The sequence below is a fragment of the Lampetra fluviatilis genome, chromosome 23 (assembly GCF_964198595.1).
Source record: "Lampetra fluviatilis chromosome 23, kcLamFluv1.1, whole genome shotgun sequence".
NCBI classification, from domain to species: domain Eukaryota; kingdom Metazoa; phylum Chordata; class Hyperoartia; order Petromyzontiformes; family Petromyzontidae; genus Lampetra; species Lampetra fluviatilis.
The window spans coordinates 9,845,724-9,863,022 of record NC_136297.1 but is presented as its reverse complement, the minus strand read 5'-3'; the positions used below and the strand labels follow the sequence as shown (position 1 = coordinate 9,863,022).

The 17,299-nt window shown below is 51.0% G+C and overlaps 1 protein-coding gene across 1 annotated transcript in view; it reads right to left on the bottom strand.

The window, feature by feature from the left end:
- Positions 1 to 3,944: 3,944 nt before the first annotated feature.
- Positions 3,945 to 17,299, bottom strand: part of LOC144940872 (uncharacterized) — a 41,995-nt gene continuing 28,640 nt past the window's right edge. Inside the window, exons 27-38 of the mRNA XM_078867365.1 lie at positions 16,641 to 16,735; positions 15,713 to 15,842; positions 14,637 to 14,815; positions 14,300 to 14,390; positions 13,495 to 13,636; positions 12,582 to 12,766; positions 11,317 to 11,466; positions 10,185 to 10,315; positions 9,184 to 9,326; positions 7,059 to 7,156; positions 4,841 to 6,059; positions 3,945 to 4,450 (exon numbers count right to left, since the gene is read on the bottom strand). Coding sequence (XP_078723491.1) covers positions 4,347 to 4,450; positions 4,841 to 6,059; positions 7,059 to 7,156; positions 9,184 to 9,326; positions 10,185 to 10,315; positions 11,317 to 11,466; positions 12,582 to 12,766; positions 13,495 to 13,636; positions 14,300 to 14,390; positions 14,637 to 14,815; positions 15,713 to 15,842; positions 16,641 to 16,735 — 2,667 coding nt within the window. The 3' untranslated portion in view covers positions 3,945 to 4,346. The remainder of the gene's footprint in view (positions 4,451 to 4,840; positions 6,060 to 7,058; positions 7,157 to 9,183; positions 9,327 to 10,184; positions 10,316 to 11,316; positions 11,467 to 12,581; positions 12,767 to 13,494; positions 13,637 to 14,299; positions 14,391 to 14,636; positions 14,816 to 15,712; positions 15,843 to 16,640; positions 16,736 to 17,299) is intronic.

Genomic DNA, 17,299 nt, shown 5'->3' with positions numbered 1-17,299 from the left:
CGTCTAAACGACTCAAATACTGCACAGACCAACCGGCACGACAGCAAACTATTGCCCGATTTCCAATTAACGTTAAAAACGAATACGAAAAAATACAAGCTATTTTTAAATCGATGTGAGAACGGATAATTGTTCACGGTCTTCAAAGATTATTATTACCCTACCGACGAGCTGGATGGCAGTGTACATAGGAACTTCATGTTTTGTGAGATGAATCTAGGACGCTCTGAATTGGTTTTGAGTCTAGATAAGCGAAATACACGTACCAATCAATCCAATCACATTCGGTTAGAATGAGAACTCTGCAAATAAATGACTACTGCATACCGTACGTATAATGAAGCAGACTCCATGTCTGTCTACATTTTAAAAACTGTTTTTTTAACTCTTCCTCGTCAACACCACATACAGGCCTTCTGTGTAGGCATGTATAGAGTGAGTAGATAGTAGATACTACTGACTCTATGGTATGTAGGGTGTGTAGCAGAGGTGTGGACTCGAGTCATGTGACTTGGACTCGAGTCAGACTCGAGTCATGAATTTGATGACTTGCGACTCGACTTGGACTTGCATAACAATGACTTTGTCCCACCTCTGAGATGTGGACTCGAGTCATGTGACTTGGACTCGAGTCAGACTCGAGTCATGAATTTGATGACTTGCGACTCGACTTGGACTTGCATAACAATGACTTTGTCCCACCTCTGGTGTGTAGACATATCTATAGTCAGATACGACTGACTTATTGTATGCAGGGTGTGTAAGCATATATGCCTAAAAAATAAATAAATACAATTGGGGGGGGGGGGGGCTTTCTATAACATTTTGATTCAGGCCTTCTGAAATGTTCTTATCATTCAGTTGACGGATAAACGGAACGCCGGGCTTTTATAATATAAATACAAGTGCGTGCAGTATACACGAGAGGCTGACCACTCTCTACGATGCTGCAATAGCGTTAATGTGTGGGGTGTTTATACACGGGCAGACACGTTTCCAACTCGAGGCATTTGTTAGCAATTCGTCACCGTGACCTGCCCGACTTTCATCCAACGGCTCACCACTCGAGCCACTGCGCACCCAATAAGTGCCCCCCACTCAACGTAGGAGAGAGCTCATCTCAAGGTCACGAGGAGTGGTCCCGGGGGGAGGTGGGGTGCCGGTGTGAAGGGCGTTGAACAAACGGGCTGGGGTCGTAACCTCTCCGCCCCCTTTGTGTTCCGCTCCCCCCGTCACCCCCCCCCCCCCGCTTCGATCGAGGGAACCGGTTCGCGATGACGAAGCTAATCGACGCAACAACCACGACTCTCGTTTAGTATTCGGCAGAGGTGGGACAAAGTCATTGTTATGCAAGTCCAAGTCGAGTCGCAAGTCATCAAATTCATGACTCGAGTCTGACTCGAGTCCAAGTCACATGACTCGAGTCCACATCTCAGAGGTGGGACAAAGTCATTGTTATGCAAGTCCAAGTCGAGTCGCAAGTCATCAAATTCATGACTCGAGTCTGACTCGAGTCCAAGTCACATGACTCGAGTCCACATCTCAGAGGTGGGACAAAGTCATTGTTATGCAAGTCCAAGTCGAGTCGCAAGTCATCAAATTCATGACTCGAGTCTGACTCGAGTCCAAGTCACATGACTCGAGTCCACATCTCAGAGGTGGGACAAAGTCATTGTTATGCAAGTCCAAGTCGAGTCGCAAGTCATCAAATTCATGACTCGAGTCTGACTCGAGTCCAAGTCACATGACTCGAGTCCACATCTCAGAGGTGGGACAAAGTCATTGTTATGCAAGTCCAAGTCGAGTCGCAAGTCATCAAATTCATGACTCGAGTCTGACTCGAGTCCAAGTCACATGACTCGAGTCCACACCTCTGGTATTCGGGCGCGCGGTGATACAGCAAATCTGGCTGTGACGGTCCCACCTGATGACGGAGACTTGTGTTGCCTCCGAAACGTCGTGATTTTTTATTATTTTATTTTTTATTAATTTTAATTTCATTTTTTACCTACGTGACTTTACCGAAAAAACTAAGAGTACGCGCCGTGGGGTGGGGGGTTGGTGGCCCTGCACAAGAGACGAGCGAGATCGTGACTCGGCAGCCAGAGCGGACGCGTCTTCAACTCCCCCACCCACGCGCTCAACGAGACTGCCCATTCAATCAACAAGAACAACATAGGGCTTTATTTTGGTGATTTCGAAAAGTTTTTTGGCTTGGCCATGTTTGTTTGTTGTAGTACGGAGTTCGACTGATGGCCTTAATCTAAGTTGTCTTGTGGTTGTTGTTGTTGTTTGACTTTGCATCTCACTGGGATTTTTGCACACAGCGTTGGTGTACGGTGCTTTTTGTGGAATATTTTGCAGTCTTTTCTTGGATTTTCTGTTTGCACTTAGTCACATATTCACTTTAAGATGTTTTCTTGTTCATGTTTTTGTTTCATGTTTTTGTTTGTTGCGGTTGCACCCGATTCAAGAGCCGAATGGCTCACAGGGCGTAACCTCAATAAATGAAACTGGAAACAACAACCGCCGTTCACCACGAGGTGGCGAGGACGGACACTGCGCAGCGCTTTGTGCCGTGCTCGGTGCGCAATGTTGAGGCCACGCGAAGTGGTCCAAAGCGAGCTGGCAGGAGCGTCACGGAACCGAGATTCAGGTGCCATGGGGTGACTGTACCAAGGCCGTAGCCATGGAGTCAACATTGGGGGAGACCAAATATTCCAAGGGGTCTGGGGTCCCCCCCCCCTAAAAAAAAAATCTAAATTTGAAAACGAATTTCCTCCTAGAATATAAAAAAATGCACTAACACGTATGATGGACTTTTTTTTTTACAACAATGTCCAATAGTGTATTGTATTACATTGCTCTGTTTTTCTTTTTTACCTTTTCTTGTTTCTTTGTATGTAATGGCAGAGATTAGGGATTAATAAAGTACAACCATAACCACAATCATATAAACAGAAATCTATTTTCTAGCAATATATTGGGGGGCATATTTTAATATTGGGGGGGGGAGGTGTCCCCCAATATATATCATAAATACGGCCTTGGACTGTACGTATGTAAAACTTCTTTCGCACTGCACGTAGCCAACCGCCCCCATCGGAGATGACTGGAAGATACACCACCTGTGCCCCCCCCCGCCTCCTTTGCTGGGCCAATTCAATCGCAGCCCCCGCTGACGCACCGCAGACGAAAGGGGACCGCCCACACCACAACGTGAGGAGCCCCCTCGTCGCGCGCAAACTGGCACGCCTGCTTACACAAAATGGCGGAGAAAAAGCGTGCGTTTGCTTGAATTTCGGAAACGCTTTCCAAACACGCGTTTGCCCTCGGAGGTATTTGGCGAGGATGATAGTAATAATGGTTGCGATCGCACCGGGCGTGAAGGGGTCAGGTTTGTAGGCCACGACGAGACGACGGTGATCGGATAGCGGCCCTGCCTGGGAGGTCACGCCTCGGCCAGCAGGGTCGTGACACTGCGGTGTATTCTGACAGTGTTGGATCTTTGTGTCCAGGGGAAACCCATTGATTAGTTTCGATGGTTTTTATATCGGTTGAGTCATCAATCGAATCACTTTACAATGCAGTTGAGTTCATCGTGGATCATCTTTACAAGAGTCGGACAAACATGTCGACGAACGGGCAGAGCTCATAGATTAACGTGGTAACAGTTAACTACAATAACAAAAAACGTACATTGAGTAATGGCACCAAGGTTCTAGACGTAAAATAATCCACTACAAACATTCTCATGCTGTGTAACCTATGTGTATGTACATTAGTGAGATAGAACAGCAGACCTGGACTGTGTTCCCCAAAGACGACAGACCATCCCTTGCCTCTCCCCGGTTGCGCGAGTGTGACATTGTGAGTGTGATAATATCCTGCGTGTGACATTGAGAGTGTGATAATCTCCTGCGTGTGTGGTCACCCAAAGGAAGTGGTGATTTGTTTCCCAGTGGCGATTGACTTCCCAAAATTTTGCGTCGAAAATCACTTCTCAGTCTCATCCACCCATTTGTCCATTCATACGTAGGTTGTTCGTCCGTCTGTCCATTCATAAGTCCGTCCATCTGTCCATTCATCAGTCCGTCCATCCATCTGTCTAGGATGAACGTTGGCAACTTTGGTCACCACCGTTCAGAGCGACTCTGAAGTGTTAAAGGGAATGACGACGACACGGAGATGCAAAGTGAGTGCCGTCGCGCCTGTCCATCCGTTTATTCGTTCGTCCATCCATCCATCCGTCTCGGATGAACGTTGACGACTTTGGGTCACCACCATTCATAGCGATTGCGAAGTGTTACAGGGAAGGACGACACGGAGACGCGAGGCGAGTGCCGTCACGCCGGCCACGCGGCGCGGGCGAGCACAAGCGAGAGGGCGCACGTCCACGTCACCGCTCCCACGTGTCGTGCAGCTGCTCCAGAGTCCGTCGAGGTGGCACCTGCGAAGGAGGAGGCAGCACACACACGGAAACATGCAGTGATCGGGCAAACCCACCCACCCCAGAGAATAACCAAGCGCCGATAGTTGCCTGAATGCCAAATCCAAAACAAATAGCACTAGCATTGAAACTGACCAAGCAATTAAAACTATTATAATACTGTACATTGCAGGAGTCTTGGTCGATGACAATCTCATCAACAACCTGATCAAGTTTGTCATTGCCGTCGTCCTCGGACGAACGACCCGGTAAAAAGGGTAAATTACCTTACCTTGCCGAGGCCTATTGCCACCTTAAACGCGTTCTTTCACTATCTCTCCTTTGTCTCTGTCTCACAGTCATGCACTCTCTCCCCTCGTCCTCTCTCCGTGTGTCAACGTCTCCACTCACTTTGTGAGACGTGAGGAATAAGCATATAGCCAACGCCAGGTTCTTTGGGCTTGGCGGCCGTAGTGGTGGGGGTCCTGGCAGTCGTGGGGGTGCTGGAAGTGATGGGCGAGTTGGAACTCGTGGAGCTGCTGGAGCCGTTGCTGCTTGTGTTGCTGCTTGTGTTGCTGCTTGTGTTGTTGTTTGTGTTGTTGTTTGTGTTGCCAGAGCCAGAAGGGTTGGTGGTGCTGGTGGTGGAAGATGTGTTGGAACTTGTGGAGTTGCTAGAGCCGTTGATGTTTGTGTTGTTGTTTGTGTTGTTGTTTGTGTTGCCAGAGCCAGAGGGGTTGGTGGTGCTGGTGGTGGAAGATGTGTTGGAACTTGTGGAGTTGCTAGAGCCGTTGATGTTTGTGTTGTTGTTTGTGTTGCCAGAGCCAGAGGGGTTGGTGGTGCTGGTGGTGGAAGATGTGTTGGAACTTGTGGAGTTGCTAGGGCCGTTGCTGCTTGTGTTGTTGTTTGTGTTGTTGTTTGTGTTGCCAGAGCCAGAGGGGTTGGTGGTGCTGGTGGTGGAAGATGTGTTGGAACTTGTGGAGTTGCTAGAGCCGTTGATGTTTGTGTTGTTGTTTGTGTTGCCAGAGCCAGAGGGGTTGGTGGTGGTGGTGGTGGAAGATGTGTTGGAACTCGTGGAGTTGATAGAGCCGTTGATGTTTGTGTTGTTGTTTGTGTTGTTGTTTGTGTTGCCAGAGCCAGAGGGGTTGGTGGTGGTGGTGGTGGAAGATGTGTTGGAACTCGTGGAGTTGATAGAGCCGTTGATGTTTGTGTTGTTGTTTGTGTTGCCAGAGCCAGAGGGGTTGGTGGTGCTGGTGGTGGAAGATGTGTTGGAACTCGTGGAGTTGCTAGAGCCGTTGATGTTTGTGTTGTTGTTTGTGTTGTTGTTTGTGTTGTTGTTTGTGTTGTTGTTTGTGTTGCCAGAGCCAGAGGGGTTGGTGGTGCTGGTGGTGGAAGATGTGTTGGAACTCGTGGAGCTGCTGGAGCCGTTGATGTTTGTGTTGTTGTTTGTGTTGCTGGAGGTGGTGTTGTTCGTGGCGGGAGTTGGGGTGGGGGTGGCCATGAGAACTGGGGTGTCTCCCCAGACTCTTGCGACTGAGTTGAGCTGCGACTGATTGAGCAGTGGAAGCAGCTCGTCCGTGATGGTGGCGACGCTCTCCACGCGCAGAGATGACAGCACGGCCAGACTGAGTGCCTACAGTGAGCACACACACACACACAAAGATCCCCCGTATAGCCTCAACAGACTGTTGCGTCAAGTGCTGCTCGCAAGCACCTATGAAGGCCGGCACAGCACACGAGCAGGTGGTTGGCTAGCGGCGATGTTGACACACCGCACCAGGTACTCATTTGAGGCTGAGTTGACCTAGGGGGGGCCCAGGACCGGTTCAGATAACAATTACTGGTGTTGGCCGTGAGCGGGAATCAAACTCGGGTCGCCGGGTTTGTAGCTAACCGCTATGAAGACAAAGATCCCTCGTATAACCTTAATAATAATAATAATTAAAATGTATAATGCGCATTCCATGCTAGGATCCCAATGCGCAATGCATGAAAAGCAGGAAACAAAAACAAAAATGAAGAGAGAAGTCCAGTTTAAAGAGATGGATAAAAAAAAAAACAGACTTGAATATATCTTCTTGGTTCTTTTGGTAAAGTCACGTAGAAGGGAAACAATAAAATAATAAAACATATAAAACAATAAAATTATCACGACGTTTCCACTGCAACACAAGCAATCATCATCAGGTGTGAAAAACACAGCAAGACATTTTGAAAAAAGTGGCGTTTTTTTTCTTAACGTTAGCACCAAGGACAGCGATTTTGGCAGTTGTTCAGATGGACGAGTTCGAACATAGATGAACTCGTTGGTCAACAATGTGCCCTCAAACTAAGCCAGAGGCAAGTATAAGAAACAATCATTTGGACATGATAATGGACATTTAATCGTGAAAAAATTGTTTAATTTTAGTATAAAATCAGCAGAGGAGTGGGAGATTACGTTTAGTTCCTTTTTCAAAAGTTGACTGATACAGGAAAAAAAAGTCTGAGGATTGTTATCACTATTTGCAATGCGACCAGGAATGCAGGTGGATTTAGCCAGGGCAACGTTGAAAAATAAGCGCAGTCCGGCAAAAAAGAAAAGCCAAGACCCGTGCGATGGTGAGCGTGCGAGCGTGAGCACGTATCCCACCACGAGCGTGCTCGGCGGGGTGAGGAGGAGGACCACCGGTTTGATGACGCCGACTTGATCGCTTTGCAGGGAATTCCACTCGTCCACAGACGCTGCAGCTGTTCCCCAGGAAGAAAAATTAACCCGTAAAAACAACGTTTTTCACTATAAATCCTTTATATGCGTGGCGGCTAGAGTCCTCTCGTCCTCTGGCTTGAGATGGCTGCCACCTATGGGTCAGATGATTGCCTGCCACCATTAAGCAATTGGTAATTAAATATAAAAAAAAAAATTCCTAAAAAGTGGAAAATTATTCTTTGGTTCTTTCGGTTAAGTCACGTCTAAAGATAAAATAATAAATTAAAATAATATTATAAATTAAAATAATATTATTTTAATTTATTATTTTATCTTTAGACGTGACTTAACCGAAAGAACCAAAGAATAATTCCTGCAGTCACGAAAGCTCCAAAATTTAAAGTGGAAAATGTTAGAAAAAATTTTTCACGAAAATAAATTGTCACGCACGAGTCTGTATGCAAAATGTCAGCTCGATTGGATCACGGGAAGTGGGTTAAAAAACGACCGAAAGATTTGCACGGTCGTAAGCGCGCAAGCAAGCAAGCAAGTGAACTTAATATAAAGGATTTTAAAAAAGCACCAGGAACCACGCTTCGTCAAACCATCCCTCCCAGGTCCTCCCCCCCCCCTTCACAAAGAAACCATTCATCTCGCTGGGCTTTCGGCCAGTGTTAGATTTAGATTTTCTGCCACTGCTACGACTGGAATGTGTCCCGAGAGGACGTCCACCGTGGAGATGGAGTGACGAGATCGGTTCGTGTGCAGGCGCTGGATAGATCGCTGCATCGCAGGCTTATGTTGGGTGGCGGCGTTTTGGAGAGGCCCCTCATCCATGGCTGATGAGGACTTATACCATCTTCGCTGACATTTTACAACCTAAAATTCCAGTTTTAAAAGATTTCGTATCTAAATAGAGTTTAACAAAACATTGAGATGCTACGGCAAGACACTTCTTGCATAGTCGATTATTCATATCACTGCTCGAGTACACGAGCAGACAGATTCATTGTTGCATCTCAAGAGTGTGGGAGATTCCCGATTACAAGTTGGCCAGTCCCTCTGCCCTCTCTCTAGCTGCTGAAGGAGGCTTATTGCCTGAAACGTCAGCCTACTAAATATCATTCTATTACAAGGAAGCGTTGATGGTGAATGTGGTGTGATTGAGTCTTCCTTTTTTAACAATTGTTATCGGCGTTTTTTGTTGTTGCTCCAATATCAGTTGTAATGGCACGAGATGCAGTATGCACATGGGATCTCGTGTACGATGATTTGTATCCCTCCGTGTTAGAGGAAAGACCCGCGGAAGGAGATGGCAACAAAACGACTTCTGGAAGCCCTTCAAGCCACGTTTATTTATCCACACGCGGGAAGGACGCCACACGACAGCCAATCCGAATTGGTTGTCATTCTCAGAGATGGAGTTTTGCCAAATTTGGGTGAACGATCACATTGAGCGTGATTTGTTTGCGCAGTCATTGGCGACCGGGCTGAGAACCATCGTCTCACCGCACTCAGGTCCCAAGCCAGAATTCTCAGCAGTGCCGGCCGGCCCAGTGTCTCTGACCCCTGAACCCTAACCCAGGCAATACGCGCGTGTGCGCGAGAACTAGGGTTGCCACCCGAGGTACAGAAACCACCAGGACGCACCACGTGAACGAGAAAATCTCGTGATACAGGAGGAGGGGAGAATCAAATGTAAGCGCATCGTTTTCAGTGGTGTATCGATGCACCACCGACAAACAATTGTGGGGACAATAACTGTTTCGGAAAGGCTGACATAAGTTTCCCGTGCCAACCACCTCAACAATAGAGTGATCTCGATTTAAAGCTTTCGTGACTGCAGGGATTCATCTTCTTGGTTCTTTCGGTAAAGTCACCTAGAATGGAAATAATAAAAGAAAATAAATTAATGTTTTATTTTTTTTATTTTATTATTTCCATTCTACGTGACTTTACCGAAAGAACCAAGAAAATAGAATGATCCTGGGGGGGGGGGGGGGGGGGGAAACCCAGCGAAGGTAGCAACCCCAGCGAGAACTCGTCGCGAGTTCACGCCGGCGCTCACCTAGCAGGCATCCGGCCTGGTTGATCGTTTCGGGGGTCCAAGCCGTGAGGTTCGAGCCCCAGACGGTTTTCGCGACGGCGAAGAGGGCCTGCAACTGCGCGGGGCTGAAGGTGTCCACGTTGCCCACGCTCTCCGCCGCCAGCCTGCGCGCACGCGCACGCAACCATCTCGCCAACGTCAAACCACACCACCAACAGGGCCCACGGAGAGAAGCGTGGGGACCCCAGTGAAGTAAATGCTCACGGCGGTTCGACGGCTGGAAGAGCCCCCCCCACAATCCCTTCCCATCCTTTTCCATCCCCCGTCTTCATTGATAAAGGCAGCAAACTTTGCTCGGGCCTAGATAGTACCCCGAATGTAAATTATTTATTTTATACGCAAAGAAAATTACCACTTTATTGGTTTACCTCAGTGCATTACAGTGTCTAATTAATAACGCTACTAAAATTATCTTAAGTCTCCACCTTCATTCGGACATGTTTTGCTTTCGTCAAAGTCGGTCGTGCGTTGGCCTCTGGTTGCTAGTCGTAGCCATCGTCACGCTCGATGATTTTCGTCCAATTAAAGACTCGCCGTCGTCGTAATGGAGAAATAAAATAGGCGCTCAGTTGACAAATATTTCCCACATCTTGATTTAAAGCTTTCGTGACTGCAGGGATTCATCTTCTTGGTTCTTTCGGTAAAGTCACGTAGAAGGGAAGTAATAAAATAATAAAAATAAAACATAATAAAATTATTCTCATGACGTTTCGGCCACAACGCAAGCAGCCGTCCTCAGGTGAAAACCAGGTCCGTCGAGGCGACCAGGTCCGTCACCTCGACGGACCTGGTTTTCACCTGAGGACGGCTGCTTGCGTTGTGGCCGAAACGTCGTGAGAATAATTTTATTATGTTTTATTTTTATTATTTTATTACTTCCCTTCTACGTGACTTTACCGAAAGAACCAAGAATATATTTCCCACATCGCTAAATGTTCGTGGATGAAAGGAAACCTGCTCACTTGTAGGCGTCTTGGTTGATGCCCGAGAGGTCGGGAATTCCTGCCAAGAATGTCCCCAGGGAGGAGATCTCGCGGGCAGTGAGCGAGGACACCGCGCGTCCAGCCAGGAAACCCTCGGCCACGGCCGCCAGCTGTCAAAGAGCGCAGCAATCGCAGAGTCGCGCGTCATTGATTCTATTCCTACTATTGCGCTAATTTACCCAGGAAAACCTCACTGAGCATCAATAGTGTTTTTTTTTAGGAGGTTCCACCCATGCTTTTTCACGTATAGAAGGGTACTGTTCCTACTACGTACGATCCCAATTGAGTAATTCGCAGGTCACTTTTTCAAGCGTTGCAATGTTTTGGCTGATGCCAGTTGCGTTGTGTTATTTTTCGCCTAGAGAGATAACCGCACTACGCGGAGGGAAACCGATTGCAGAAGTGTGCGAGAACATACACAGACTCCACGCAGAAAGGTGCCTGAGTTGGCTGTCGAACCCAGGCATCGAACCGTCGCGATTCGGCGATACGGTACGTCGATGGATCGTACGACATGATGTCCATGATAATCGTATCGCCTGGCTTGCAAATGCGCGTAAGATCGCGATTATTGTTGCTCACGTTGATGATTTCACGCGTAATTTCCCGACAGAAATATTTCTGAAATAGCAATGGGGATGACAACGTTCAAAGTTAAGAGTTTACTACCCGTGAAATTAGTGCTTTGCAAGATGTGTTCATGAGTGAATGAAGGCGCGGTGTTCGAACGGTAAAGGTGCAACCCTGAAATTGCTTGCTCACACCACCACGAGTGGAAGCGCCTCCCGCTCGTGGGAGCTCTTAAAGGGCCCCCGTCTAGAGGTTATTTGGCCTACTCTTCCACTCTGGCCAGACCACTTGAATGAAGTGGGGAACGCCCCAAACTTAACCCCACCACCCATGACCTGCCCCGTCGACTAACTTCGCCAAAACCATTCGCAACAGCTGGGTGGACGACAAGAGGCTGGGGGACTTGAGAGACGTTCCCATTGTTTAGCCCGCCGCTCCGGGAGACTGAAGCGGCGGATCGCCCCGAATCGCAAACCCCATTACGGGCCCGCGAGCCGTGCCCGGGGGGGGGCGGAGGAAGAGGGCATGTGGATGGTCGCACCTGGCCCTGGCTCCAGCCGGGGATGGTGGCGAGCACGGACACGAGGTCGAGCTGGATGATGTCGAGGGCCCGCAGCTCGCTAGGGCTCAGCGCCAGGGCCAGGCGGCGCAGCGCCACGGCGTCCACGTTGGTGCTGGGCGCCCCCAGGGCCTGCACGGACACACACGCACGCACACGGCGCACACACGCAGGCACACGACGCACACACGCACTTTCGCACAATTAGCGAGATTTGTTGTCATTCCCCCCCACCCGCACTTCCGATTAGCACGGTTGGCTACGTACGGTGAGAAAGAAGTTCAACATACATAATACGCTTTTAACTCTGACGTGTTCATTGATAATATCGTAATATCTTTTGAACTCTTGATATCCTTCGAACCCTGGTACCCTTTGAAATATAATACACTTTTCCCGATATCCTTTAAAGTTTTGATTCCATCTGAACTGTGATGCCCTTTGAACCCTAATGCCCTTTGACTGATATCCTTTGAACTCTGACACCATTTGAACCCTGATACCATTTCACCGATGCCCTTTCAACCCTTCTAACCTTTGAACTCTGATCCCCTCTGAACCCTGATCCTCTTCCATTGAGAGTGTATTTAGAAACATGCGTTTCGATTATTACGATTATTTAGCTGTTATAAATGTACACGTGATAAGCCACTTCGTCGAGTTAACATTTGTGGCCAGGTCGCTTCTGAAAAAATAAGCTAATAGCTCAATGGGCTTTACCTGGCAAAACTAAAATAGTAAAATGTTATTTTTAATTACCTTTCCTATACTTTGCACTCCGTACTTGTTTTTTATTGTTTGTTGACCCGCCCGGACTGCACATTTGTGGAAAAGGAGCTCTGCAGCTCATCGGATTCCTCCATCTTCTTGGTTCTTTCGGTAAAGTCACCAGGTAAAATGGAAATAATAAAATAATAAAAATAAAACTTTATAAAATAATTCTCACGACGTTTCGGCCACAATGCAAGCAGCCGTCCTCAGGTAAAGAGCAGGTCTGTCGAGAAGACAGCGTCTGAATGACTGTCTTCCTGTTTTTCACCTGAGGACGGCTGCTTGCATTGTGGCCGAAACGTCGTGAGAATTATTAAATGTTTCAATTTAATTATTTTATTATTTCCATTCTACGTGACTTTACCGAAAGAACCAAGAAGATGAATCCCTGCAGTCACGAAAGCTTTAAATCGTATTCCTCCAGTTATAAAATCCAAATTCCTACGACGAGACTGCCGTGCCCACACACCCCTCACCGTCTTGAGGGCCTGGAGCTTGTCGGCGGAGAAGTAGGCGGCGCCCAGCGTGTCCAGGCTGTCGTTGATGGTGGCCTGCGCGATGCAGTCGACGAGGTCGGCGAGCGGCAGCCAGGGCAGCCCGGAACCCAGATCCAAGAGGTCGGCGCGCGTGTACGGCGTGCTCGTGCACGCGGCGCGTCGGACTGCACCCGCACGCACGCACAGAGACGACACGCGCGCGCGTGTACGAACAACATACGCACGCACGTGTGCGCGCACGTGTACACTCACGCAGATACGACACGCGCACGCGTGTACAAACAAACACGCATGCGCACGTACGCACACGTACGCACGCATACATAGATACAAGACACGCGCGTGTGTACACCCCAACAACAACAACAACCGCCATTCGCCAATAAGCGGAGGTGACATCAACGCGGCGTTTGTGCTAGGCTATGTGCACTTTAAGGCCACGTGAAGCGTCGAAGGCTCGCTGGTCGGTCACGGGACAGACCCAGGTGCCGTGGGTTGACTGACTGAGATGACTGGCAGACACACACAGACGCAAATGCATACGACCGCACACGTGCACACACACACACACGAATGCACACAAAGCACAAACACGCACGAGCAATCAACAATGTAAGCAAGAAACGCACACGCGTGCCCGTGACTTCATTACCGCATCGCACCACACGCGTAAAACCGTACAATGCCCGGCCTTCGAGGTGGGCGAGGAGTGGTGGCCGAACGAGGGCACAAGAGCTGTGACGAGCACGGGAGCTGCTTGATTGCCCTGAATAGATTCTGCCGATGTCGATGACGACGGACGATGTAGGTGCGCGGGGGCCATCGTCGGTGAAGGCACCACCAGCACGATCGAGAGCCCAGCAGGCCGAAATGTGGCGGAATGGTCGCTTACCCCTGGCTTTGATGGGCCTCTTGACGAGCCGGACTCCCAGGTCCTCCACGCTGCGTCCCCTGCGCAGCCGCACCTGGGTTCTCAAGCGTTTCTCCTGCACGTCCCTGAGCAGCAGGTCTTGGCTCCCCTCCCGTATCACGTCCTGCACGATAACGACGCTCGGTAATCGGCATCATTAACCAAACTGGCCGATCAATCGCCCCCCTCTCTCCAACAGTGCCGGCCCCCCGCCTCGTCTCGCCAGTGGTGGTGGTTGTGCACGTGGTGCGTGATTCAGCACTGTGGAGGCAGCGCGAGGCTTGGTGGATCGCAGCACTGATGCCGTCAAACTCATGGGCAGTCCAGGTGCCATCCCCTGGCTCGCTGAGAGAAACCGGTACTGCAAGTGGACTCACCGCCACGTGTTTCCATCTCTACAGGGATAGAGTGTTGCCCCCTCGCACGAGTGGGTTTCCTCCAGGTTCTCCAGTTTCCTCCCACGTGTGTAAAAGCTCAACATTAAATTGGCTAACTAACGTCTTCAAATAAAAACACCAATGCGGTAGGGACCCCCTCCTGTGTGGCTCTCCTGGATTAATAATAATTTTTGCCGATTGAATTTCTTCGACAAGAGTGCTGCCCCCTGTTCCAACACTGCTGTCCCCTTCTCATAGGAAGTGTGTTAAACTAAGGGCGCATTATTAACGTAAAATTATTATAATTGCAAGTGGTGCTGGCCCTGCCGTCCGGTCCCGCCAACGGGCCCGGCCGCCCGGCCCTGCTAATCGGCCCTGTCACCCGTGTCGTGTTCCCGGCGGAGCCTCACCGTGGGCATCGAGTCGAGCATGCTCATCTTGAGGACGGTGAGGAGGTCGCTCAGGCCCTTCGCAGTCTTCCCGTTCCACCCGACCGCGTACCTGTTGGGCCAAATGTCAAGTCAGTTGCAACACTTCACAAAGGAAACTGTGCACATATCAGTTGGTGAAACTTGTGGGCGACGCAATCGAACCTGCGACTTCTGGATCGCACGTTCACGGTTCTACCGATCGCAGCTTGGGGCATAATTGTAATAGGAAAAAAAAAAGTATGCACATGCAACAGAGAGTCGACCGGCAGGCGCCAAAAGGACAAAATCCATAGGCGATGGGGGGGGAGTGGCACACCCGTAGCGCCGCGTGAGGAGCGGCGGGAGCGCGGCGACTTGCTCGCTCGAGTAGTGGCCGCATGCGCTCACTCCCTCCAGCACGGACGAGTCGGCGCCCTGCAGCTGGGACACCGAGAGGCTGCACGACATCCAGCCCAGCACGGCCACGTCCTCCGCCCTCAGAGCCTCGCTCCTGCCCTGTGGGCGGACGCAGGGCCGCGACAACAGACAGCGGCGGCCGCCGTTCGCCACTTAGCGGGGGGGGGGGGGGGGGGGGGGTGACGTCGCCGCAGCGCTTGCGCCAGGCTAGGTGCGCTTTGTCGCCACGTGATGCGTCGAAGGCTCATCGACAGGTCACGGGGACACACTCAGTTTTTGTCGGATGACTGGGTACACGTAACGAAGATCCCCCTATAACCCCACCAGACTGTCGTGCCACGTGCTGTTAGCGAGCCCCTGTGAAGGCCGCCACGGCGCACGAGGCGGTGTCGTGGCCGGAAAACCACGCCCGACCGCCTCTGCCTCTCCAGCGCCATTGATTACACACTGCACCAGGTACTCATTTGAGGCTGGGTCGACCTAGGGGAGGCTCAGAACCGGTGCAGATATTCGTCACTGGCGTTGGTAACAAGCGGCAACGAAACTCTGGTCTCCGGGTTCGTAGCTCAGGTGCACTGACCGCTGCACCAAACGCACACGAGCCCTGTGGGCACTCAGACGCACGCGTGGGCCCACGTGGCCACGCGTGTGCCCACGTGGCCACACGTGGGTACAAGTGGGTACACGTGAACACACGTGGGCACACGTGGGTACACGTGAACACACGTGGGCACGCGTGGGTACAAGTGGGTACAAGTGGGTACACGTGGGTACAAGTGGGTACACGTGGGTACACGTGGGCACACGTGGGTACACGTGAACACACGTGGGCACGCGGTTCTACGCCCCTCTCTCACCGGAGTCTTAATCGCTCTCCAGACACAGGAGGCAAAGGCCAATCTCAGAAAGTCCATCTATTTGATTAATTTAAGTCGACCCCAGCGCTGTGACGCGAGTCAACCGCGGCGGCGTCGTCGTCGTCGTGCGTCTTCTCACGAGGCAGTGCAAGGTGGCGTTCAGGAGCCGTTTTGGGCGACTGTGGTTGGGAGGGAAGATCTCGGGGTTTGAGCCCCCCACGCGTCTCAGCACCTCCCGGCACTGAGGCATCCTCCTCATCTCGTCCGGCCTGCACTCCACCGCCACGCACAGAGGGGGGGGGGGGGGGGGGGATGGTACCACCTCCATCACCAGGTGCGCTTTGAGGCCGCTTGAAGTGTCGAAGGCTCGCTGACAGGAGGTCACGGGACAGACCCAGGTGCCGTGGGTTGACTGACTGAGATGACTGACAGATGCACCATGACCACCACCACCACCGTCACCCTCACTACCACCCGACCACCGCCACCTTTTAATTTGCCATAGCTGCAAGGGGCTGGACAAAATTCACAAAAGTCATGGCCGTCCCACGTACACACTCGGGGTGGATGAGCCGGAGAAGATCACACTGTCGACACAAACAGGTCACATTGTGTTACTTATTCCATTTAGCATTTATACATTTGCATAAAATGTGTTTCACAATAACTCTGTCCTGGTCCCCCCTGCCCCCCCCCCCCCCGAGTTTTTGTATAGCCCCCTAACTCCCACCACTCCTTCTCCCTGTAAACACACTCACGCTGCAGGGATGTGGGTCCTGGCCGCCCATCGACCTCACTCAGGGCTTCATGTCACACTCGGTATGTTCCAGAGCGCCGCTTGAACGGCTTGGCTGGGGAGTGGGGATTCTCGGCGTAAGGCACTACCACTAGAACACAAGGTGCGCCTGTCCATAATAACCCAAAGTCATCGCATCCAATCTTCCTCCCGTACTCCTACGAGGATTGCCCAGCCCGGCGTCCCGGACAGTCCCCGGGTGAAAGCGAGCACCGGTGGGCAGGCTGCGGGGGTGGGGGGCATCGGGGGTGCGTGCGCTCATCAGCCTCACTCGACGTAGGCGAGGACCCCGCTGGGCATCAGCAGGGCGTCGGTCTCGCTCAGCGTCCCCGGGCCCGGCGCCACCGCCTCCGCTATGCACTTGAGCTGGAAAATGGCGGGAAAGCGAGTTGAGCAACGGCGAGGCCGAGAGGGGTCGGTGGGTGGGTGGGTGGGTCGGAGGGGTGTTGCCCCAAAATATTCTAAGCCACCGATTTATGATACAAATATTTTCCTCAAGTCTCTGTCCAAAATAAGGATTTGGTAAAGTGTGCGCTTAGTAAACACCGTGCCGCTGCGTTACAGGCCATGCCTGGGCAGAGTTGCTACGCTAGACAGTGCATCACAGGCGGATGGGAAGCGATGGGACCCCCAGGCAACATAATTATTGCTGCCACGACTGCATACCGAGGGCACCGATATTTCCCTCGATGGGCCCAGTCGGCGGCGTCAGTTGACACGAGGGTTGCCGCGTTAATCGCTGTTCACGAAGCGGTGTTACATTTCTCAACGTAATTACAATGTTTAGGTCGAAACAGCATCGGTGTCGTTCATTCGTGCAGATTGCGTCTCTCACAATCGCCCAGGAATCAGAGGCGCGAGCTGGAAGGCAGCAGCCAGACAGGCGGTGCGCCAATGCTACCGACAATTCCCGAAGCTCTGTAGTCCTCT